At 42.3% G+C, this 26,631-nt stretch overlaps 1 protein-coding gene across 4 annotated transcripts in view; it reads right to left on the bottom strand.

Annotated features, from left to right (window-relative positions):
• GATA4 (GATA binding protein 4) overlaps positions 1–26,631 on the bottom strand; it is an 84,710-nt gene that overhangs the window by 30,418 nt on the left and 27,661 nt on the right. For 2 of the 4 annotated variants that reach the window (XM_066278949.1, XM_066278960.1), the window contains exon 2: positions 21,484–22,580. In XM_066278949.1, the coding sequence (XP_066135046.1) occupies positions 21,484–22,099 (616 nt within the window). In that variant the 5' untranslated portion in view covers positions 22,100–22,580. Of the gene's footprint in view, positions 1–21,483; positions 22,581–25,996; positions 26,385–26,631 lie in introns of those variants that run through there. The other 2 variants (XM_066278938.1, XM_066278968.1) reach the window with 2 other exon arrangements.

Raw genomic sequence — 26,631 nt, 5'->3', positions numbered from 1 at the left:
TAAATTTTTGTAAAAGTTTACCACAGGCTTGAATGTTCTTATCGTGATAAGCATTATTTACAATAGCTAGAAGGCAGAAGCAACCCAGTTGAATGGACAAACAAAATGTGGTAGATACATGCAATGGAATATTTATTCAGCCTTTAAAAGGAAGAAAATTCGGACATGGTACAACATGGGTGAAACTGGAGAACATTAGGTTAAGTGAAATAATCTAGACACAAATGATCAAATCCTTTTATGTTTATACCAACATGGGGTATTTAGAGTAGTCAGATTCATACAGAGAGAAAGAAGAATGGTGTTTTTCAGGGGCTAGGGGGATAAATATAGAGTTTCTGTTGGGAAAGATGAAAAAGTTCTGTAAATGGATGGTAGTGATGGTTGCACAACAATGTGCATGCACTTAATATCACTGAACTATACACATAAAATGGTTAAAATTATCTATTTTATGTTACGTATATTTTACCAGTTTTTAAAAAGTACACAGTGGGCCTGACCTGTGGTGGCACAGTGGACAGAGTGCTGAACTGGAATGCTGAGGTTGCCTGTTCAAAACTCTGGGCTTGCTGGGTCAAGGCACAAATGAGAAGTAACTGCTACAGGTTGATGCTTCCTGCTCCTTCCTCCCTTCTCTCTCCTCTCTCTAAAATAAATAAAATATTTTAAAAAAAAGTAGAAGAGAAGATGACATCAGAGTAATGGCGTGGATAAATCTCCCCAAAAACTCAAGATCTTCAACCAGAAACAGAAAAATCTATCCTTGGAGCATCCAGATGTTCCACAATACACCCAAAGGCAGAGGCAGCAGCAACCCCATAGCTGGATTATCAGGCTACTAATTGAGGAACGAAAGACTAGGAGAGAGACTCCAGGAACACAGACTCTCTCACTGTCGGAGCTTACAAATGCTAATGAGCATCAACTGCCAACGAGACTGAAGCCCAATACATGACATCGCCATAGAGACTTATCAACTGCAAACCTCTACCTGAGCGTGCCACAGGGGCAGAACCTGGGGTACAGAGTCACTGACCAGGAAGAGGGAGAGAAAAGAAAAAGCAAGAAGATAACCTCTCAAAATCAAGAATAATCCACAGACTTTATAACCTATCCCATTTTATTATATTTGTTCGTTTGTTTCTCTTATCTTCATTCTTGACTTTTTTTTTTTTCTCCTCCAATTTGGTCGTTTAATTCTCTGCCGGTCTTACTCTCTCCTCTCCTTGAACTACACTACCCATAAGTGTTGCATCTCCCATTATCTTTTCTTTCCTTTTCCTTTCTCTCTATGAGGGTTGCACTCCAAAAACCCTTAACTCTCTCTCTCTCTCCTCTTTTTTCTTCTTTTAGTGGTTCCCTCTTTTTTTCTCTCTCTCTTTCTTTTCTCCATTAGTTTCTTCCTTTCTCCTTTACGTCTCTTCTCATTCAATCCTCAGTAACAAACAAATTATCTTATCTGGGACTCAAACTTATGTTTGTGGCATTTTGGGGGGTTTTTACTTCACTTTTTTAACTCACTAGCAGTGCTCCCATCCCTGGCTCTCCATTTTATCTATATCTCGTTCCACTAAATACAATAGTAATTTTTTAATTTTCCCGCCCATTTTCCTGTTTCCCTCTTATTCCTCTCATCATATCTCTTAGTCAACCAACACCTAAAAGCAAATCATTTTATTCTTGACCCAAATTTTTTCCTTATTTTCTTTTTGTGGGTCCACCCCCCTTTTTTGCCCCTTTATTACTTCTCCCCAATTCAGGCCCTCCACTATAGGCTTTGTATGTTCTATTTAGTACAATATAATTCACAGTTCCCCACAAGATTTTCTCAAAAAAGAGGGGAGAGGAGAGGAGAGGAAAAAATGAGGGGGGGAATAATTTCCTTTTTTTAAATTAAATTTATTTTTTTTTTATTTTTAATTAAAAAAAACTTTTCTATTTTTTATTTTTATTTTTTTTTAACTTTTTATTCTTTATTAAATCTCAATAATACTATCAACAAAACCACCCTCAGATGCCATTAAGGAAGAGAAAATCAAATATCATGGATACAAAAGACAGAGAGGTAGCACAGATAGATGAGGAAAAATCTACGGAGAAAAAAATTAATATATTGGAAACGTTGGAGTTAAATGACAGAGAATTTAAAATAGAAATCCTAAAAATACTCAGAGATATACAAGAAAACATGGAAAGGTAATTTAGGGAGCTCAGAAAACAACTCAATGAACACAAAGAATATATTTCCAAGGAAATTGAAACTATAAAAACAAATCAAACAGAGATGAAAAACTCAATTCACGAGCTGAAAAACGAGGTAACAAGCTTAGCTAATAGAACAGGCCAGATAGAAGGTAGGATTAGTGAAATAAAAGACAAGCAACTTGAGGCACAACAGAGAGAAGAAGAAAGAGACTCAAAAATTAAAAAAAAATGAGATAGCCCGACAGGAATTATCTCACTCCATCAAAGAGAATAACATAAGAATAATAGGTATATCAGAGGGAGAAGAGAGAGAAAATGGAATGGAGAACATACTCAAACAAATAATAGATGAGAACTTCCCAAGCCTGTGGAAAGAACTAAAGCCTCAAATTCAAGAAGCAAACAGAACTCCGAGTTTTCTTAACCCCAACAAACCTACTCCAAGGCACATCATAATGAAATTGGCACAAACCAACGGCAAAGAAAAAATTCTCAAGGCAGCCAGGGAAAAGAAGAATACAACATATAAAGAAGGCCAATTAGATTATCATCCGATTTCTCAACAGAAACTCTACAAGCTAGAAGAGAGTGGACCCCAATATTTAAAGTCCTGAAAGAGAGGAACTTTCAGCCATGGATACTATACCCATCAAAGCTATCCTTCAAATATGAAGGAGAAATAAAAACATTCACAGATACAGAAAAGATGAGGAAATTTATCATCAGAAAACCCTCACTCCAGGAATTACTAAATGGGGTTCTCCAATCAGATACAAAGAACAAAAAAAAAAAAAACAAAGCCACAAGTAAAAGCTCCAAGAAGAACACAATAAAACCAAATTTAAACTGTGACAACAACAAAAAGAAAGGGGGAGGGGAGAGGATGGAGATTAACAGTAGCAAAGGACGATGGAGTACAAAAGTACTCACAAGATAGTGCACTACAATGAACAGGGTAGGAACCCTTTTCATTACTTAATGGTAACCACCATTGAAAAAACCACCACAGAAGCACATGATTTAAAAAAGATAGCAACAGAGGAAAGATGTATGGAATACAACCAAATAAAAACAAAAGATAGAAAAACGAAAGAGAAGGATCAAACAAGACACAAAACTAACAGAAAGCTATATAAAATGGCAATAGGGAACTCACAAGTGTCAATAATTACACTAAATGTAAACAGATTAAACTCACCAATAAAAAGGCACAGAGTAGCAGAATGGATTAAAAAAGAAAATCCAACTGTATGCTGCCTACAAGAAACTCATCTAAGCAACAAGGACAAAAACAAATTCAAAGTGAAAGGCTGGAAAACAATACTCTAAGCAAATAACATCCCAAAAAAAGCAGGCATAGCAATACTCATATCTGATAATGCTCACTACAAGAGAGCAAAAAGTACTCAAGAGACAAAAATGGCCATTTCATAATGGCTAAAGGGACACTGAATCAAGAAGACATAACAATTCTTAATATATATGCACCAAACCAAGGAGAACCAAAATATACAAGACAGCTACTTATTGACCTTAAAACAAAAACTGACAAAAATACAATCATACTTGGAGACCTCAATACACCGCTGACGGCTCTAGATCAGTCATCCAAACAGAGAATCAACAAAGATATAGTGGCCTTAAACAAAACACTAGAGCACCTGGATATGATAGACAGCTACAGGACATTTCATCCCAAAGTGACAGAGTATACATTTTCTCCAGTGTACATGGATCATTCTCAAGAATTGACCATATACGTTGGGCCACAAAAACAACATCAGCAAATTCAGAAAAATCGAAGTTGTACCAAGCATATTTTCTGATCATAAAGCCTTGAAACTAGAATTCAACTGCAAAAAAAGAGGAAAAAAATCCCACAAAAATGTGGAAACTAAACAACATACTTTTAAAAAATGAATGGGTCAAAGAAGAAATAAGTGCAGAGATCAAAAGATATATACAGACAAATGAGAATGACAATATGACATATCAGAATCTATGGGATGCAGCAAAAGCAGTGATAAGAGGGAAGTTCATATCACTTCAGGCCTATATGAACAAACAAGAGAGAGCCCAAGTGAACCACTTAACTTCATACCTTAAGGAACTGGAAAAAGAAGAACAAAGACAACCCAAAACCAGCCAAAGAAAGAAGATAATAAAAATCAGAGCAGAAATAAATGAAATAGAGAACAGAAAAACTATAGAAAAAATTAATAGAACAAGGAGCTGGTTCTTTGAAAAGATCAACAAAATTGACAAACCCTTGGCAAGACTTACCAAGGAAAAAAGAGAAAGAACTCATATAAACAAAATCCAAAATGAAAGAGGAGAAATCACCACGGACATCGTAGATATACAAAGAATTATTGTAGAATACTATGAAAAACTTTATGCCACTAAATTCAACAACATAGAAGAAATGGATAAATTCCTAGAACAATGCAACCAACCTTCCTAGACTGAGTCAAGAAGAAGCAGAAAGCCTAAACAGACCTATTAGTAGAGAATAGAAAAAAACATTAAAAACCTCCCCCAAAATAAAAGTCCAGGCCCAGACGGCTATACCAGTGAATTTTATCAAACAATCAAAGAAGACTTGGTTCCTATTCTACTCAAAGTCTTCCAAAAAATTGAAGAAGAAGCAATACTTCCAAACACATTTTATGAGGCCAACACAACCCTCATACCAAAACCAGGCAAGGATGGCACAAAAAAAGAAAACTACAGACCAATATCTCTAATGAATACAGATGCTAAAATACTAAACAAAATACTAGCAAATCGAATACAACAACATATTAAAAAAATAATACATCATGATCAAGTGGGATTCATCCCAGAATCTCAAGGATGGTTCAACATACGTAAAACAGTTAATGTAATACACCATATCAACAAAACAAAACAAAAACTACATGATCTTATCAATACACGCAGAAAAGGCTTTCGATAAAATACAACACAATTTTATGTTTAAGATTCTCAACAAGGCCTGACCTGTGGTGGCGCAGTGGATAAAGCATCGACCTGGAAATGCTGAGGTCGCTGGTTCGAAACCCTGGTATTGCCTGGTCAAGGCACATATGGGAGTTGATGCTTCCAGCTCCTCCCCCCTTCTTTCTCTCTGTCTCTCTCTCTGTCTCTCCCTCTCTCTCTCCTCTCTAAAAATGAACAAAATAAAATATTAAAGAGGATCAAAAAAAAAAAAAAAAAAAAAGATTCTCAACAAAATGGGTATAGAAGGAAAATATCTCAACATGATAAAGGCCGTATATGATAACCCATCAGCTAACATCATATTAAATGGCACTAAACTGAAGACTTTCTCCCTTAAATCAGGAACAAGACAGGGTTGTCCACTCTCTCCACTCTTATTTAATGTGGTACTAGAGGTTCTAGCCAGAGCAATCAGACAAGACAAAGAAATAAAAGGCATCCATATCAGAAAAGAGGAAGTAAAGGTATCACTTTTTGCAGATGATATGATCCTATACATCGAAAACCTCAGAGAATCCACAAAAAGACTACTAGAAACAATAAGCCAATACAGTAAGGTCACAGGATACAAAATTAACATACAGAAGTCCATAGCCTTTCTATATGCCAACAATGAAACATGTGAGAACGAACTCAAAAGAATAATCCCCTTCACGATTGCAACAAAAAAAATAAAATACCTAGAAATAAACATAATAAAGAATGTAAAGGACTTATATAATGAAAACTATAAATCACTGTTAAGGGAAATTGAAAAAGATATAATGAGATGGAAGAATATTCCTTGTTCTTGGTTAGGAAGAATAAATATAATCAAGATGGCCATATTACCCAAAGCAATATACAAATTTAATGCAATTCTCATCAAAATTCCAATGACATTTTTTAAAGAAATGGAGCAAAAAATTATCAGATTTATATGGAACTATAAAAAACCCCAAATAGCCAAAGCAATCCTAAAGAAAAAGAATGAAGCTGGGGGCATTACAATACCTGACTTCAAACTATATTATAGGGCCACGACAATCAAAACAGATGGTACTGGCAGAAAAATAGACAGACCAATTGAACAGAATAGAAAACCCAGAAATAAAACTGCATATATATAGTCAAATAATTTTTGATAAAGGGGCCAACAACACACAATGGAGAAAAGAAAGCCCCTTCAACAAATGGTGCTGGGAAAACTGGAAAGCCACATGCAAAAGAATGAAACTGGACTACAGTTTGTCCCCCTGTACTAAAATTAACTCAAAATGGATCAAAGATCTAAACATAAGGCCTGAAACAATAAAGTACATAGAAGAAGACATAGGTACTAAACTCATGGACCTGGGTTTTATTTTATTTTTTTATTTTTTGTATTTTTTTGAAGCTGGAAACAGGGAGAGACAGTCAGACAGACTCCCGCATGCGCTGGACCGGGATCCACCCGGCACGCCCACCAGGGGCGCTCTGCCCACCAGGGGGTGATGCTCTGCCCCTCTGGGGCGGCGCTCTGCAGTGACCAGAGCCACTCTAGCGCCTGGGGCAGAGGCAAAGGAACCATCCCCAGCGCCCGGGCCATCTTTGCTCCAATGGAGCCTTGGCTGCGGGAGGGGAAGAGAGAGACAGAGAGGAAGGGGGGGGGTGGAGAAGCAAATGGGCGCTTCTCCTATGTGCCCTGGCTGGGAATCGAACCTCGGGTCCCCCGCACGCCAGGCCGACACTCTACCGCTGAGCCAACCGGCCAGGGCTGGACCTGGGTTTTAAAGAGCATTTTATGAATTTGACTCCAAAGGCAAGAGAAGTGAAGGCAAAAATTAATGAATGGGACTACCTCAGACTAAGAAGTTTTTGCTCAGCAAGAGAAACTGATAACAAAATAAACAGACAGCCAACATGAATGGGAAATGATATTTCCAAACAACTGCTCAGATAAGGGCCTAATATCCAAAATATACAAAGAACTCATAAAACTCAACAACAAACAAATAAACAATCCAATAAAAAGATGGGAAGAGGACATGAACAGACACTTCTCCCAGGAAGAAATACAAATGGCCAACAGATATATGAAAAGATGCTTATCTTCTTTAGTTATTAGAGAAATGCAAATCAAAACTGCAATGAGATACCACCTCACACCTGTAGATTAGCTATTATTAACAAGACAGGTAATAGCAAATGCTGGAGAGGCTGTGGAGAAAAAGGAACCCTTATACACTGTTGGTGGGAATGTAAAGTAGTACAACCATTATGGAAGAAAGTATGGTGGTTCCTCAAAAAACTGAAAATAGAACTACCTTATGACCCAGCAATCCCTCTACTGGGTATATACCCCCAAAACTCAGAAACATTGATACATAAAGACACATGCAGCCCCATGTTTATTGCAGCATTGTTCACAGTGGCCAGGACATGGAAACAACAAAAAGCTTCTTTATCCATGACTGGATAAAGAAGATGTGGCACATATACACTATGGAATACTACTCAGCCATAAGAAATGATGACATCGGAACATTTACAGCAAAATGGTGGGATCTTGATAACATTATATGAAGTAAAATAAATAAATCAGAAAAAACCAGGAACTGCATTATTCCATATGTAGGTGGGACATAAAAGTGAGACTAAGAGGCATTGATAAGAGTGTGGTGGTTATGGGGGGAGGGGGGAGAGGGACAGGGAAAGGGGGAGGGGGAGGGGCACAAAGAAAACAAGATAGAAGATGACAGAGGACAATCTGACTTTGGGTGATGGGTATGCAACATAATTGAATGACAAGATAACCTGGACATGTTTTCTTTGAATATATGTATTCTGATTTATTGATGTCACCCCATTAAAAAAATAAAATTATATTTTAAAAAAAGTAGAAGAAAGATATGTAATGGGAATTAAAATCCTTTCAGACCTAAATTTGAATTGAAAGTATTGGTATCAACACAGGAATTTATCTTATCTTTGGGTGGGGTGGGGGAATTATTTCCTAACCCTCTATACTGAATGACTAACCCAATTTGAAAAGCTCAGCTAGCAGAGCTACCTCTAAGAGTGGTGTCCAAATACTATTCCTCACTAAAGGAGCCAGGGCTTCTTGGAGAAAGGGCCCAATCCAGGTCTGGGAGGAGAAAATGAACACAAAGAGCCTGGAACATTTTGCAGTATGGAAAGCAAGAAAGGATCAAACTAAGATTTTGCCCCCAAAAAACTTTTTTCAGGAACCAATTTGAGCACGTTTCCACCAGCAAAATTGCAACAATCTGAGAGCATCAACTAGGACAAGTATAATTACTACGTGGATTAAGACACATCGTATATATTGAAATCCATGAATTCCTAATGATACTAAAAACTCCATTTCATTGGTCATTGGTGAAGGATGCTAAGGAAACTAATTCATTCTTCTGAATGCTGAAAAATAAAGCAAAAGAAGCACTTTTCCTGACTTTCATATACAAACTGTATCTCAGAGTACCAAATATTCATTTCAATAAACTATTTTTTATTGTTATAGATGTATTACAGTTAATCAATGAAGAAGAAATGAGAGCATTAGAATGTCACCATTTGCAACCCCTAATGAAATAATGGGTCTAGGCAATGACCATCAGAACTGCTGAATGCAGTCAAGCCTATTTTTTCTTTTTCTTTTTTTTTTAAGCCTATTTTTTCAATCACAGATTTACATGAAATTAGGAAACATGTTAAATGTCATGAAGGGAACACAATCAATAAAACCCAGCTGTAGGAAAGTACAGGAAAAGCCTAGTATCTTTGGCAAATATATTGAAAGAAAAAGAAGAAACGGTAAAAGGGGAATCTATAGACTAAAAGAAATTTAAGAGGCAATGCACGAACCTTACTTAGATCCTAATTTGAACAAACTGTTAAAGAAAGTCAGGCAAATGGGAAATTTGAACACTGATTGCATATTTACTGATATTAAGGAGAGATAGCTAATTTGTATCAGAGTGATAATTGCACTGGGGCTGTATTTTTTAAAAGTGCCCTTATATCTCTTAAAGGTACTTACATAAGTATTTATAGATAAAATGGTCAGTTGTCTGGAATGTCCTTTCCAATAACATAATATGGGGGCAGGGGGGTAGATGAAATACTGCCAATAATGAGTTGATATTTTTGAAGCTGAGGGATGAATAGTCACTCTCTACTTCTGCAAATGTTTGAAACTAAACATTTTTAAATTGTTTAAAAGGCAAGAATTGAATTTAAAATATTTATTTTTACCTCTAAATCTCCTGGTGCTTTGGCTAATCCATCCTATGGTTCTACTGATGCATAAATAATACTTTCCCCTGTAATTACCAACATTTCTATTCAAGGCCACTCCTGTCACCTGCCTCACTGTGCAAAAGAAAGTGGGATTACCAGAGGGTAGGACTCACCTCTGAGAGCAGATTAGCTATGCCCCTCTATTTTCCCAGGGTAGGGAAGATGGGATCTAGTCTGGGAACTAGAAATTAGCCTGATTTTTGCCCCTTCTTTCCATCCCAGCACGAACACAAACCACGCCACGGCACAGTGTTCTACTGCTAAAAGACATACACATGAACTCTTCCAAAACCTCCTGGTAGCATGCCACTTTCTTCCCATCAGAGTTCTTTCTCTAATGGGGCACATGTGCAGAAATGCAGAGGAAGGCAGTCACTACCCTGCAAGTGTGAGGCAAAAACAAAACAAAACAAAAAAACTGGGAGCCACTATTTTTAGCCTGTCTACACTGTAACCAAAGTTATACCCAGAATGCTACTCCAATCCCGCCACCCCGCTGCTCTTCTTGCAAGTCTTCTCTCAGTCACGGAGGACAAATCCAAAGTCTTTAGATGCCTCCGCTTGCTTTGGCGCCTGATGTCCTCCCACCCGGCACTGTGGACTACCCAGACTCATGAGGTACCCTCACTTTGGAAGTCTTTCCCTCCACTCAGCAAACTCCGAATCATCATTTAGGATTCAACTCTGGAGTCCCCTTCTCCAGGTCTGAGCTTCTGGTTCAGAGTCCTAGGGGCCCCCGTGGAACCCAGCTTGACCCCACTGCAGCCCTCCATGCCCTGGTCAAGACTGCACATTCACTTTTATCTCCCCTACTAGACTGCCAGTTGCTGGTGTGCAGAGACCATCTTGCTCATTTTTGATCTCCGAAGTCTAACAAGTGCCCTGCTCACAGGAAGCAGAAAGAAATACTTGTTGGCTGGTTGATTGATGAAGCAAATGTGTTTTGTACTGGTGTGTTTAACAGTTCTACCCTCTGTGGAGCTAGCTCTACTGCTTGCTAGGACCTCTGATTCTAAATGGGTTTAGTAATAACAGAAAAGCAAAGGAACAATAAACTGAGACCAACGCTGAAGTCACTTAACCCGTGGTTTCCCAAAGTTATTTTTACATTGCAGTAGCTAAGTATTCTCTTGTGTATAAAAATAAAAAATAAAAATAAAAAAACTGGGCCACCAAACCGAAAATTTCACAGATACTGTTGCTTAAAATGAGGCAAGTGACCTTAGAAACCTACTCTACACAAACTGCATAAATTCAAGTTTGATGCACGCACATAAAGGTTGTGTTGCTATGGTGGCTTTGGTATGAGGAGGGACAGCCAACATCAACTATTATCACAGGGGATGCCATTCAACCCTGGATATTTATTCTCCCAAAGGAGCAACTCTGTTTCGCATTTCTGACCCTGGCCTGATTTCTTACCCTTAGAAATGCAGATACTCAAGCTAAGAGAGGCATAGTAAGTGGTCCAAAGTCAACCAGCATGAAAACAAGAGCACAGGACATGCTCCCAGAGGCCTTTGGCACCAGGCTGATATGGTTTTACCTCAACAATCTCCCCTAAAAAGTCGGTTGGAAGCTACTACTCACATTTTCCAGCAAATTGGAGCTTCGCAAATCAACACACCCTGCAACTGGTCACCTCACTTCAAGGGGGAAACCATTGAGAACTTATAAGTTAATATGCTCAAGCTTTAAACTGGCTTTGCAGAATATACTATAAGATTGATAAACTGCTTTTATACACAACTGTCTTGTTTGATTGGCTATTAATTATTGGCAATTCTTTCAATCAATCTTTTTTTGCTCTATTTAAGGGATCATCTTTAGGAGCTGGACCTAGTCACTAATCTCATTAAAAGATTCTTCAATGATGAAATAACTAAACAGTAACTTTTATGGTTGTTTAAATATATAGATACACACATGCCTGTATATGGATAGTAACTAAGCAGTCAAAGGTAAATAATTGGTAAGATTACCAACTATTTGTGCATTGGTTCATGTGAATTTTTTATTTTTCCATATTAAACATACATTGAGTTTAATAAAAGAACAAATTTTCCCAATACCATTGAGGGGGAAAAGTCTGTTTTTCTGAAGCCATCTTTAACCTGGAAAACATTTTCATTTTTCAAATAAGCAGTATTTTTCTATTAAGTGTGCACTCCGTGAGAACCACATTCTTTTTTAGGGTCAAGTTAAGTTCTCTCCATATGCTAGGGAAAGGTTTTATTTGTTGTTTGTTTTCCCCGCCTACTCAATTTTGCGGGGTAACCTGTATTATTGCCTCTCTTTACCTGGTTTGATTTATGGTCTTGGAAGTCAGGTCATTCTTTGCTAGGTTGAAGAAAAAAAGAGAGGAAAAGAAAGGTTTCCCCACCTAATACCTGATAAAATATCTCAAAAGGTCATTGCAGACCTTGACAGAAACACATACAATTTCAACCCAATCTGATAAAACAGCAACTAGAAACTTTTATCAGAAGAAAATGTAACTTGCCATTTCCCAGCTCAGTTGACAGAACTTTTTTATCTGAAATGACAGACATCATAAGATAGGAAAAGCCTCAGATAAGAAACCAAATTGAGTTGTCTTGAATCAGATCCGATTGTCTGCCCCAGTTCAAACTCCCACACCTGCTTGAATGGGTCAATGAGTCTCTTGGCATGGTCCCTGAGGGGTTTGGAAACATGGCAAAAGTGGTGAACTTTGAGACTTCAGCGTTTATTCTGCGATTATAATTAACCTGCTCACCAGTTGCTATCGATCAATTCTGAATGGAGGTGATAAAGTTTGACTGGATTGCTGGAAGTGGAAACGAAGATTTAAACTGGGGAAAAAACCCCACTAAGATTAAAAAAATAATAATTTTAAGAAGCAAAGCTGGATCTTTGATTGGTTTAATAATTGTCAAAACCTTCCCACCAAATTCTGATAGTGACTCCTTGGTTTCTCATCCTCTAAAATAAAGTATATCTGTGATTATTCAACACAGAGTGAATGACAGCCTCACACCCCATACTTGCTTCTCAAAAACTTTAAAACATGCAGTGGCTGAGCTGCCTGGACTCCTCCTCCTTTAGGGACCAGGAAGATATTTAAAGCCATGAAGTCAGTTATAGGGATTCTGCAAAATGCTAAAGGCCAAAAATACAAATTCCCTTCATTCAGATAAGAGGCCTGAATATCCTGGTTCAATTCTGATTACAGAGCAGTAATAGATAAAACCATAGGCCCCCTGCCAGAACCAAGAGAGCTTCCACTGATGGCTTCTGTGTTCAGCTCACACCAATGCTATGGTGGTGGATGGTGGTGGGTGGTGGTGGGGCGGGGGGGGGGGGGGGGGGGGATGGGTTCTTCTGGCTGGGGTTTCATTCACTTCCTTGATCCATGCCTCTACTCTCACCTTCATTAAAGACGTCATTACTGTGCTTTTCTCCCCTCCTTTCTCTGCTCCTCCCACAAATACATTAGACTCTTCAGAGAAAGGAGAATACAGAGAGGATTTTCATTTTCTTTTAGGAAAGGGACTTGAGGGAGAGCCATATGGTTTTGCTTTTATGCAGCCAACGGTCCCCCTACACCCTTCACCAGTGAGAATCCTCTAGTGTGGAGGGTCTGAATTCTGGAAAACTGTTCTCTCTCTGCACACCAGAATCAAGAGGCTGAAAAGAAAGTTTGTGCAAGGTAGGGATTCCTACCACTGAAAAGTTCTGCAGTTTCAGAATGAGATGGAAGGTAACTCAGGAAGACATTACAGCTGGAGAGACATTCAGGGGAGGTAGGATACACAGAAGAGAAACCACACTGAGGGGAGGGAGCAGGTGGAGAGCTAACAGAACATCTTGAAGTGTGAGTCCTTCCACCACCACATAACATCTGTTTCTGCAGGGATAAGTGAAAACGAAACGTGGGATAAATGGGCAGAAATATGATCCTGGAAGTTGGACTAACCTGGCTTCTAAGCCAGAGCTGCTGTGTCCTACTAGTGGGAACTGGGGCCGATTACTTAATCTTTCTGAGCATCACTTTCCTCTCCTGCAAAGTAGAGATAATATCTACCTCTCAAGAAGGACTTAAAAGTCCCTGACAACTTTCTCATTGACCCTTAATAAAGGATCCAACTTCCTATATATAAATTGCACATACATAACACAATGTAGGGGCATATATGTAGTGCAGGATATAGGCTGCTATCCCTAAAAAGTTGTTAGCTAGTTTCCAAACATTAATGTACCCAAACTGCACATTTCTTTTGTATAACTTAAAACAGATACAAATTACTCCTATTATAACCCCACTCATATTGTCTTTCCTACCTTCTTTAGAAGGAGATAAAGGAGTAGCTCTATATATAGCCAATAAAATGCTTAGATAATTCTTCATGGAGTGTGTTACATGAGACCAAAATCAGTATAACAGAGACACCCTTCCCCAAACCATGAGAGAGTCTTCCCCCTCCACCTTATTCAAAATGTGAAGGCTGCCTAACCGGGCGGTGGCCCAGTGGATAGAGCATCAGACTGGGATGCAGAAGACCCAGGTTCAAGACCCAAGGTCGCCAGCTTGAGCGCGGGCTCATCTGGTTTGAGCAAAAGCTCACCAGCTTGAGCTCAAGGAGCTGGCTCAAGCAAGGGGTTACTCGGTCTGCTGAAGGCCTGCGGTCAAGGCACATATGAGAAAGCAATCAATGAACAACAAAGGTGTCACAACAAAAAACTAATGATTGATGCTTCTCATCTCTTCGTTCCTGTCTGTCTGTCTGTGTCTATCCCTCTCTCTGACTCTCTGTCTCTGTAAAAAAAAAAAAAAAAAATGTGAAGGCTAAAGAGGCACCAGCAGACAAATATTTTTAGATGCCAAAAAGGCCCCTTTAAGATTTTTTTTTAATTTATTCATTTTAGATAGGAGAGAGAGAGAGAGAGAGAGGAGGAGCAGGAAGCATCAACTCCCACACGTGCTTTGACCAGGTAAGCGCAGGGTTTCAAACTGGCGACCTCAGCGTTTCCAGGTCAATGCTTTATCCGCTGTGCCACCACAGGTCAGGGGCCCCTTCAAGTTCTTAAAGCAGCAGCAGCATCCCCTGGTCTGCAAGAATTGCCCTCTTCTAGAGCAGGGCAATGATAAAACCAGCAACCCTATTTGCAATGGCTTCAGCTCTAACTGCATACAACGCAATTGTCATTAAAACAACAACAAAAAAGGCTGAAAAGAATTGGATAAAAGACCTTGAAATTGAGCCTTGGCAGGATGGCTCTCGGTTGTTTAGAGAATTGTTCCAAAGCACGGAGGTTGCTGGTTCTATCCCCAGTCAGGCCACATACAGGAACAAATGATGTTCCTGTTTCTCTGAACATACAATCAGTGTACATACAAGATGATGTGTTATTGAATTGTGCACCTGAAACCTGTATAATTTTGTTAACCAGTGTCACCCCATTAAATTCAATAGAAAGGGAAAATAAAAGAATTGGTTAAGATTTATCTTGCCCTGGAGGAAGGTAATTTGTTTTCTAACAAAACCTCATCACTGCCCTAGGTTAGCGGTTCTTGGGATCTAGCCCCACTATAACCTGAAGGGGAACTCACACCTGTGAATGTGCCCCAGAAAGGAGCCATCTCAATGTGGGGGTGGGGGCATCTGACCGTTGCTGACTGAGTTCTGCTACCCACAGACATTACTGAGAATAGGGTAAGAATTTCTGCCCCACCAGTAAAGCAATCTGTTGAATAAGCAAAAATCAAAAGCCAAATTCAATAAACATTTATTTTAAAGAACTCCTCCTCCACATCCATAAGGTAAATATAGAACCTATTTTTTTAAAAAAAGAGGAAGAGACTTTCAGGAAGTTAATTCATGAGTAATGTATGTCTTTAAAATTTTAATTAGAAAAAATTGGTTTAATTTTTAAATTTTGTAATATATTCAGAGGGTTCAAAATTCAAAAGGTTGCATTTGCACACCCATGTTCACAGCAGCATTATTTACATGTCAAGAAGGTGAAAACTATTCAAATGCTCAGGATGGAATAATGGATACACACAAAATGTGATATATACATACAATGGACTATTATTCAGCATTAAAAAGAAAAGAAATTCTGATGCATGATACAATATAGATGAACCTTGAGGACATTATGCTCAGTGAAATAAGCCAGTCACAAAAAAAGGCAAATACTGTATGATTCCACTTATATGAGGTTCCTAGTCAAATTCAGAGACAGAAAGTAGAGTGGTGGTTGACAGAACCCAAGGAGAGAAAGAAATGGGGAGGTGTTTAATGGGCATACAGTTTCAGTTATACAAGTGGAAAAAGTTCTGAAAATCTGTTTTACAACAATGTGAATATACTTAACACTACTGAACGATACACTTTAAAATGCTTAAGTGGGTAAAAGAAAATACAACTTAACTTTAACCTCCATATATTTTAAATGTATTTTCTTGTTATTTAAACAGTTAAAGCACACACAAAAAATGACTATTAAAAATGGTTAAGATGTTTTTAAAATTCAGAAGTTTCCAAAGCATAGATGGTAAAAATCCGTTTCCACCCTTATCCCTCATCAAGCTTGTTATCCTCCCCATGTGAAATCAAGGTTACAAATTCCTTGTGAACACTATTTCCAGAGATAAATTAAATATTTTCAAAGGCATATAATCTTTTCTTTTTTTGCACAAATATCACGCCACACACACAACCTGCCCTTACAAAGTCTTGTAGAGGACTCCATATCATCACATAATAAACTTTCTAGTTTTTTTTATGCTTTCATGATATCCTATTATTTACATGTGCCATATGTATACAAATAGCCCCTAATAACACAAATTTAGGTTATTCCCAATTTTGCTATTACAAAGAATGCTGCAACTAATATGTGCCAGTTTGTTTATAAAAATAATTTCCTAGAAGTTAAATTTCTAGGTCAACGGTATCAACTCTATAATTTGTAGGCTATCACCAAGGGCCCTCCATACATGTTGTATCAATTTACACTCCCCCCAACGGGTAACAGAGTTCCTGTTTCCTCATACCTCCAAGTATGTTTATTTTCTTAGCTAGCTAAGTAAAAAAAAAAGAAAAAGAAAGAAAGAAAGAAAAGGGAGAAACACAGAAGAAAGTGTTATCTAAAACTGCCTCCTGTGCATGCATCACTCCACCTGAGTGCTTAGAAAGTACCTAACAAATGTGGCCTGACCTTCTGATGAGACACAATTGGGCAGGTGACAGGTCTCACTAGAAGCAGTGACACACCCCTGACCACCCCCACACACCTCCATTTAATTGGTTCTGGGCTGAGCACCATAGACCAGCCCAACTCTGACTGACCTGCTCAAGGTGGGAACTGGAAAGTTAAACAACTCCGGTTTTCTCAAAGACTGACAAATCATTCTCTAACCAAACACGCTACTTAAGTGGAAAAAAAAAAAAAAAAAAAAGTTGATCTCACAAAGTTCCCTGCGTAAAATGAACCAGCTCTGAAAGTAACTGGCCTCATTAATAAGCAGTCCCCCAAAGATCCAGAAAACATTTCAGAATTTTCCTCGGATCTACACCATAAACAAATTCTTAGAATACCGTGAATGAGGCAAATCTTTTAAAGAAACCATCTGGGTAACTCTGAGTGATATACATGTATTTCACTATGCTGTTATTTTTTTAACCAACTTTTAAAATGATTCAAAAATTCTGAGGTTCTTTGAAAATATAGTTGCTTGTTTCTCTATTACACAAAAGAACTGTTATTCTATAATGAAACATATTTGCATAGATTTCCCAGTAACCTCTACCACAACACCATTTCCTTCAAGGCATATTTACATATAATTTCCATTGTCTCCTTTTCAGTCTTAAGTACATACAAGCATTAATTGGAAAAAAAAATTTTATTGTGATGTAATGTGCATGCAATAAAATACTCGTTTTAATAGTATATTTCCATCAGTTTTGACAAATTGCAGTACCTGTGTAACCACTGTGATTAGATTCTTTAAGACAGCTACATTACCTTACTTTTTCACATGATCCCAAACATGAACCTGCACCTCTTGAAACACCAGAATTCTTTGCACAGCTCTGCTGGCAGGTGGCAATGAACTCTCCTTAAGCACTTTCGGTGCCCAGGGGTTTATTATTAAGACAAGCATTTCGTACACCATTTGAAGAACTACAATCAAGTGCGAGAGTGTTCTTCTCAAACCTAATACCTGCTTACCTGGAGCAACACAAAGTTAGGCCACAGACCTTTGCCTTTTAGGTATCTGTATATAGTCGCTCTCACCCACTCTTATCCACCCTGTGACTTCTCCAACCTAAACAGTTCCAGTAGTTTCCCAAAGTTTCTAGAACCTACCCTGCTTACTCAGTCTTCCCTGAGGCATCCCAGTTGGCCTCTAAGGACCCATTGTGTGTGGTTTGACCTGGGCAGAGTACTAAGGCAACTGCCTCCTAGATCTCTGCTCAAATATTTGCTAAGTGCCAGGCACTTAAATGAGTAAGACTCTGTACTTGCCCTCAGTAAGGTCACATAATTCCATTAATGCAGCCTAATTAATGATTTCAACTGTTGTTTTAGGGCTGTAGCTCATATTGAACTTGAAATGAATTACAAGTTCATATACATTGCAGTCATGGTAGAAGAATTCCTTCCAACCTAAGTGCAGGGCTTTACCGAGGCCCCTGTTAGTTTTTATTACTTTGATTTTTGCCTTACTTAAAAAACCAACAGCCTGACCTGTGGTGGCGCAGTGGATAAAGCGTCTACCTGGAAATGCTGAGGTTGCCGGTTCCAAACCCTGGGCTTGCCTGGTCAAGGCACATATGGGAGTTGATGCTTCTAGCTCCTCCCCCCGTCTCTCTCTCCTCTCTCTCTCTCTCTCTCTCTCTCTCTCTCTCCTTCTCCCTCTCCTCTCTAAAATGAATAAATAAAATTTAAAAAAATTTTAAAAAACTCAACTCTGGAGAGATATTAACAATTGTTAATACTAAGGTGACTAATACTTCATAGAAAAATAAAGGTATTCTGTTACTGTCTCCTCATTGAAATCACAAATGATTTTTGAGTGAAGGGTGAGTTTATGTGGTTCTACTTAAATATATTATTTAAGCAAAAGCCAAGCTGTATTGTATCATTTCAGGGTATACTCCCAGTGTTATGGTGAGGGCATGACTTTTCTTTTTAAGTTGCAGGTGCTTTTCCTGCAAACTCCTCCTCATTCTTCAAAGCCAAATGCAGATGGCATCACTTAGGTGAAGACTTTCAGATTCCTAGACAAAGGCAAGAACAACCTCTATCTTCTCTTCTTTGCTCTGAGCTCATTACTGTAACACTGCTGGGTTATTTACCCATTTTCACACTGTTTAGGGTGACCAGCCATCCCCATTTGTTAGGTCTGTCCTAGGTTTAGCACTAAAATCCCTAAGTCCCCGAAAATCCCTCAGTCCTGAGTAATCAGAAAAACTAGTCACTCTATATGATTGTGTAGGATAAAATAGCCATCAAGTACTTCGAAAACATTAGCTTATTTTTCTAATTCAAGACAACTCTAAAAGTAGTTATGATTATCCTTTTCGAAAGAAAAAAAGAAGAGACCAAGAGAGGTAAGTAACTTGTATAACTCAAGATCACAAGAGCACATGAAATTGAATCTAGGTTTGCCTGAGTCATACCATCACAGCATTGCCATTGTGAGGTCAGTGGCAATTCCACACATCAAGCTCTTTCATAAATATCATGGAATCAGTAATTCTTTGTCATCACCCTTCTAGCACTCACCATCAACTAGTATGCCAGGGTTGGTCCTCAAGAAAGCTACCATTTTCAGGAGGGTCTATGTGATAGGAGGGACATATAAAAACCCATTTACATGCATTGTTTTAAACTTAATTTGCTTTATGTAAGTGCCACCGGAAGATGTGAATGCCAACAATTCAACCTGCCTCATGTTTCCTCACAAAGAGATCATGGAACCTTTCATGGACTGGCCTATTTAAAACACTTGGCTTTGTGTGGAAGAGAAAATCCTAGCTGCTAAGCCAGACCCAAGGGCTGCTTTCAGGTGGGACTCCTGAGGTAGTGGAACTGAGCAGGGTGCTGGGAAGACAGGCCACACATCTTGAAAAGAAAGTACTCCTTGGAGGTCAGCTTGCCATCTGCTGACACTAGAATTTGGGAAACTGCTTATTCAGTACCTTCCTGTGCGTTATGGGTTACATTTTAGAATCTATATACTCACTGCCTGCACTCAGACAGTATCTTTTCTTCTTGTTTTAAGATGGTTGTGGTTGTAACTCTGATGACCAGGAAGTATCCTTCTCTTTATTTCCCTAACCAAACACCAAATTCCTGCTCTAGGATTATAGGCGTTAGGAAGCAACCTCCCCACCCCTACTTCCAAGTTAGAAGTGGAACTACATATTAGGGGCCTCTTTTAAAACAGTAGTTCTGGAGAGAACGCAGGAGTTCTAAGAATGCAGGGCCGAAGCGCCGCACCCCACCCACACACCCTCCCAAAGCCGCCATTGTATGGAGATGTCGCACGCGCTATCTTGGGCCCTCCCCAAGGGCTCCGGAGGTCCCCCTCCTCCCCTGCGGTGTGCCGTCTGGCTCCCCCGCTAGACGAAGGGGGGAACTAGGAGTCACAGACCCAGCCCCGGCGCCACTGCCATGGTTAATCAGTTTACCTGGGATGTGGATTTGGCTGGACCCCCCTGGAGACCTTCCCTGGCCACCCAGGGTCAGAGAATAATTTAAAAGCTCTTCAAAGCCCGGACCCTTCTCTGAGCCAGCCCAAGATTGGAAACTGGGTAGGGACAGGCTTTACTCTTCAAAGTGAGAACAAATGCGAAAGGATTTAGCACTTAGTAGGTAGTCAATAAATGTTAACTTTGTTTCTCTAGTCTGAGTTTCCCCTCCCCCACAAAAGCCTTGGCCATCCACACTCGCTCCGGTCCTTCCTGAAGTTCTGCAGGCCCAGAGGTCGTCCGCATTTTTAACTAGAGGATGCCACTTCCCGTTCCCTACCGGCCCAAAACTCTGCGGCCTTTTCCCAGCCTTTATTTTATGTATCTGTAAATCGGGGTAGGGGAAAGCGCACATATCTGGCGTCTTTCCCAGGTTGACGTTCAAATGAAATATTAAGTTACGTAATATTAAATAATTACGATTATTATTTCTAATTCCAGCCCCTAGGACAAGAGGGGGCTCAACACGTGGATGCTGCGGCAAAGTCTCCGTTCAAGTCGGGCATTATAAACAGCATTACAAAGAAGCCCCATTTGAGCTTCTCCTGTTCCCGGACACTGACCAAGCCTGCGTTTAATGCACCCCTGGGCACATCTGTCCCGGCAGACCACGCACACTGCGACAGTACTCTGGCCCGGAGGCATCCACATGGTGCCACCGCTCCGGTCCCTCCTTTGTTCCCGGTGTGAAATCCCCAACAGGAAAATCATCTGCCACCCCGAGGGGTTCTCCAACTGGGCCGCCAAATGGCCTAGAAGATCTTAGTTGCCAAGCCAACGTAATCAGTTCCCCGCGGCGGACCCTGAAGGAGGGCCGGGAGAAAATGGGGGCAGAGACCCAGCGATCGCCAGTGCTGTCCTCAGGGGAGGGTGCCGGGCTGCCGCTCTCGGGCGGGCCGGGCCGCCTCCCGCAGGCACCCACTGATCGGCGCTGCCCGGGCGTTCAGCGCGCCCAGCCAGCTCCGGCGTCTGGGCTGCTCCGAGGACGACTTCAGACCCGCCACGTGCAGTCGGCCGCCCTCACGTAGCAGAATCCAGGCTCCTTGGGGCTGTGACCTCCCGTCCCCATCACCCCGCGCGGCCAGCTTCTTCTTGTTTGCTTTCCTTAGAAACTAACCCATCCCCCCGCCCCTCCCACGTCACCTCCCCACGCTCTGTGAGAATTAAACGCCCCAGGCAGGGCTCTGGACGCCCCCGCTCCCCCCAAGCGGCCCCGGTACTCGCGCTCAGTACTCACCGAGGTTGGGGTGCCGAGCGGCGGGGTTGGCGCGGCCCGGCAGGCTGTGCAGGACCGGGCTGTCGAAGGGGCCGGCGGAGGCGGCGGCGGCGGCGGCCCACGACGCACCCACGTCCGCCATGTAGGCCGGGTAGGGGCTGGAGTAGGAGCCGGCGAAGCCCGCGCGCCCGTACTGCTCGCGGCCGCTCAGGCCCGCGCCAGCCGCCGCGCCGCCACTGCTGTAGGCTGCGGCTTCCCGGGCGGCGGCGGCCGCCGCGGCCGCCGCCAGGGACCCGGTGGTGCCCGGGAAGGAGAAGCGAGGCGACACGGGCGGCGGGGTGTAGGCGGCTCCCTCGGCTCCGGTCTGGCTCCAGCCCGGGCTTCCCTGCTGGGTCCCGGGCCCCGCACCCGACGGGGCCGCGCCGGAGCTGCCGCCCGCGGCGCCTCCGGACGCAGCGCCCCCGCCTCCGCCCTGGAGGTAGGACAGGCCCAGCACCGAGGAGGGCACGCGCGGCGTGGGCACGTAGACGGGCGAGGCCGCCGCGCCCGCGCTGTGCATGAAGGCCCCGGGGCCGCCCGCGTCGTAGGCCCCCGGCGGGGGGCCGTGGTTGGCGGCCATGGCCAGGCTCTGGTACATCGCCCCTGCGGCCTCTCCGCTTCCGAGTCCTCTCACGCGCAGGTCCAGGAGCAATGCGCGGAGAGAAAAAGAATTACAAAATAATAATAATAATAACGTACAGGTGTGGGACTGTCACAAAAACGAAGATCAAAAATCAATTTTTTTAAAAAAATTCCTTCAAAGATGTATACGTATTAAATCCATCATTGGACACAAGACTTGCTTACTCAGGAAAATACCAAATTAAGTTTTTGGTGGTTCCCAGAGATGGCGGAGGAGGGGCCGAATTTACCCCAGGGCCTGCAGGTCCGGGCGCCTAGGGGTGCCAGAAGACGCAGGGTCGGGCCTGGGCGTGGGCGTGGAAACGCGCCTCCGGGTCACGCCGCGGGCTGTCGCTGCTCACAGTCCTCCGGACCGCGCGGCCGCGGGCGCAGGGCGCGGCGGGCTGGCCCCAGAGCCGAGGGCCGGGCTGGCTTCTTTCCTCCCGGCAGCCGCCGTCCTAAAGGAGGGACAGAAGGGAGATAGTTCATCCTGAGCTTCAGCCCCAGTTCCTGTGCTCGGTCGCTTCCCCCGCACTGCAAACGCAACCGCCACTGCGGGAGCCGCGCAGTTCCAAGGGAAGCTGTGGTCTTTGTGTTTCAGGGGCCGTGGAGTATGGCTGACCCCTCAGGGGTCCCTTGGAGATGCGGGGTTTCCCGATTACTGGACATGTAATTATTGGTTGTGATTTAGGCCAAAAAAAATTTTTTTTGTATTGCTTGTCAGGGAGGACTTTATTTTACTCTATTTTTAAAGCGTGTTGCCGCAGTATTTTATACGTCCAAGGTCTCCGTGGAGTGCTTGCGACCCAGGAAATCTCGCTCATCTTCTTGGTTCCCTATACCCGGCCATGAAAGAATTTTACATTGCCCATGAAAGACAATAACAACTTTAAAAAAACCCAGCAACCTAAGAAATTTGTAATTTTCTTTTTAAGCTAAACGTACAATCTAAACCCTCATAAATGAGCAGAATCTGCTACATCTCAGTGAAAAGGATTGTGAAATTCCTTATCCACACATTATACCATGTGGACATCAAATCAGACAAGGTATATGTTTCTTGCAAATAGTTTTGCAGACTGTATATTAGGACTAGGTAAGTGAGAGGAGTGTACAAGGTTACTTTACAGAACTACTCACTGGACCATTCCAATTCATTGAATTTTTTTTAATGGAATCATTGGTCCATCCATGTCTGGAATAAGAACACCAATGAGATCAGCAAAGAAGAGTTTGTAGAACTTGAGTCTATCCTTGTATCCTGTGTTTTGATTTTACCAGGCACTTTTTCTGATAAAATAAGAGTTCCACATTCTGGAGCACCTGCTCTGTTTTGGGTCCCTTTCTCCACAACTCCTCTAAGTAAAAGTATCTCTCCTCATTTTATAAAAAGAAACTGAAGCATCAGAAAGTTTTGAAAGCTTATCAAAGAGCAAAATACAATTAAGGGGGAGTGGGGGAATGGGGAATCTGTAGGCCTCCAGGGGTTTGAGGTTGTCCACTACACTCCCACTTTTCTCCTTAAGAAGAGGCAGCTACTCTTAACAGTGGTTTCTTTTTCATTGCAATAGTAGACTTGCAAAGATATTAATTGAATTAAATCCAGGCTCTGCAACTTACTGAATGAATGACTTTAGACCATTACTTAATCGTTCTGTACCTCAGTTTCTTCATTTGCAAAAATGAAAATATTAAAGGTCATAGTAGGAGTTATAAATTAATATCTGTAAAGCCACTTGTAACAGGATTTTTTTATAAAAGTATTATAACAGGCACAAAAAAGTTCTATGTAATTATTGGTTACTGTTATTATAGATTCCTAATGTACCATAAGAAAGTGACTCAAATGTAATCTACACTATAATAAATGGTTATCATTATTATTGTAAAAAATCTGAAAATGAAATCTTTTAAGTGCTTTTAATCATTTTTGGTAACATTGCTAATAATAAAACTAATAGCATTGTATTATACAGTCACATGCTGACTCCTAAATATTTATTTGCTTTCTAAAGTATTGGTTTGGTGGACACTTCCTTCCAGTAAGAAGTTTGGTTAGAGGGTAGATTAAAAAACTTTGACCTAAGATGACCAATTTTCCCCTTTGAAAATGAAGGCAAAAAACTTCATAGGAATTTCTGAGTTTCAATAAGTAAATACATTAGTTTACCTTAATATTCATTATTTAAGTGTTAAATCAAATAAATGACCTATTTTCTATCATACGCAACACCTGCAGTTCTAAAACATAATGTCATGAGTTTTATTCTCACTTAACTGCAGGAAAGGAAGATTTATAACTTTATAATCCAACTTCCAGTATACATACAGATAACTAACCTACAAGCTTTAAAATAGAAAGCTCAAAATACCGTAAATCTAACATTTGTCTTTCTTACATTCTCTGCCTTTTTAAATGGTTGATCCATTACTTCAGAGTTGAATTACTGGACAATAGAAGGTGGAAAAAAGATCCCTCTGTAGCTTTCTGAAAATAAACAAGAAAGTAACTATTTCCTTCAGATGAGTTTTGCTTGTTTCTGTAATCCAGACGCGGTCCGCAGAGGGAGCCCAGTGAGCTCCTTAGAATGGCTGAGGTCTGGCCTCGCGTTGGGAGCCCAGACCCGAGCGCCCCAGTTTTCCCTCTACTTTTGATCACTCATCCCAGTGCACCCCAAATTCAAAGGTCAGTCAGGAAATGCTTCCTATCTTCGTGATTTAGCCCACAGCCGCTTTCTGATCTATTTTGGAGAGCCGAGGATCCAGAGAGTCAGAATGTTCGCGTCCATTTACAAGTCACTCCGCCTCTTTCGGCTCAGCTCGCGCCTTCGCTCTGGGCCTGCTGCGCAGAAAACTCGCACAAGAACGCACTCAGAAATGTGGGGGGCATCACCCTGTTACCCTCAATAAAACCTTTCTGTCTTTAAAAGCTGGAACCTGCTCCTCGCTGCCTGTTCCTTTTCTGAGAAACACAGGAAAGACTTCCCCAAGGCGCTTCCCCAACTTTCCCGGTGGCGCCGGCCGTGCTGCCCGATTTCCCCCAGGCCTTGGTCCCTTTCACCCTCTTCACCCAACCGAAAGGTTCCTCATTCCCCAACGTGGTGGCAGTCACCACTCAGGCATCCTCCTCTCCCCTGGGTGATCCTCCCCCCACCCCCACCACCACTATCACCCGGCCCAAATCCAGCCGACCTAACGTGGATCTGAGCGGCAAATCGCGGCCAGCAGAGGGACGTCACTGATCTCTGCCCGGGTTCCGGCCCTCAGCTACTGTCACCCAGAAGCGCTGTGAGTGGGTAGGGTTGCTTCACGGGGGACGTTTAGCTTCCGGCACCCCAGTCTTGAAGGCGAGGAGGCCGGTCGGAAGGGCACAGAAAGTCCGGCGGCCAGCAGCCGTTTTCAACTTTACAAGGCCTCCCCAGAACCTGTCTCCCACCGCCACTCTGCGTCCACGGAGTCGCCAGTGGGCGACATTCCTCCGTCTGAGCCCTTCGGTGTTCGAACCTGTCCTGGGTCAGCTGGTCAAGGGGATTTCCCACAGCCATCGTCACCTCCCAGACCCAGGCTTGCGAGGGGTAAACAAGGGCCAAAGACTCTCTGCACGCGGAGGCGGGATTAAAAACGTTCAAGTTCACACCAAAAGAATCCTAAAGCAACTTCGAAGATCCGTCTCCGCTTTCTCCCCAAATCTCACTTTGTTTTAAAGAAGCTGCTAAGCCAAACGCAGAGCAGCAGGCTTTGGCTAATTTAGGGGAAGAGAAGCGACCAACGTCTCTTTTCTACCTCCTAGTTGCCTCTCTATATTACACGGCAAACCACCGCGGAGGAGCTCAGAGCCGCGATTGGAGGGAGAGGGCCAGGACGCGAGCCGTACCTGCGGAGACCGGAGCTTCCAGGAGAGACGGCGCCCTATCTCCTGGGCCCAGGAGCTTTGGCGGCTGCGGAGCGTCTCGCAGCCACAGTGTCGGCCGCCTCCGCGTCCCCAGCTCGCGGCCCGGGTCTCCTTGCCCCTGCGCTCCCGCTCGCTGCCGCTGACTGGCCTCTGGCAGTCACGTGCAAGGGCGGGGGGCGGGGGTGCGGCGAGGCTGCAGCACCTCTGCTGGGCGTCAGGCTGCACGGCTGTTCAAAAAACTCCCCCGGCAGGCAAAGTCCAGCCTCAGAGATCTCCTCGGAAAACGCCGAAGTGCTGCTGCCTCCAGGGCGCGGGACTTCACCCACCGCTCTGCGGGAGGTCGACTCATTTGTAACTTTTCCCAGGATCAGCTTTATTAATAAGCCACCTCTCTCCCACCCCTCCCCCACCCCGCCTCCTGGTGGTCCGGATCTTGTTGCGGCCCTGGACGCAGTGGGCGAGGGGCGGGACTGATGAAGCGAAAGGTGACCCTTGATCGAGTGTAGGGCACTGGGGTCACCCAGAGAGTCCGGCCGGCTATAGGTCTCTGGGGGCAGTCGGTGGTGGGGATCCTCCTGGTCCGAGACTCTGAATAAGTGGAAGAATCACCAAACCTG

The sequence above is a fragment of the Saccopteryx bilineata genome, chromosome 1, assembly GCF_036850765.1.
Source record: "Saccopteryx bilineata isolate mSacBil1 chromosome 1, mSacBil1_pri_phased_curated, whole genome shotgun sequence".
In the NCBI taxonomy this organism is placed as follows: domain Eukaryota; kingdom Metazoa; phylum Chordata; class Mammalia; order Chiroptera; family Emballonuridae; genus Saccopteryx; species Saccopteryx bilineata.
The sequence above is the reverse complement of the archived record's forward strand: the minus strand, read 5'-3'. Positions and strand labels throughout refer to the sequence as shown.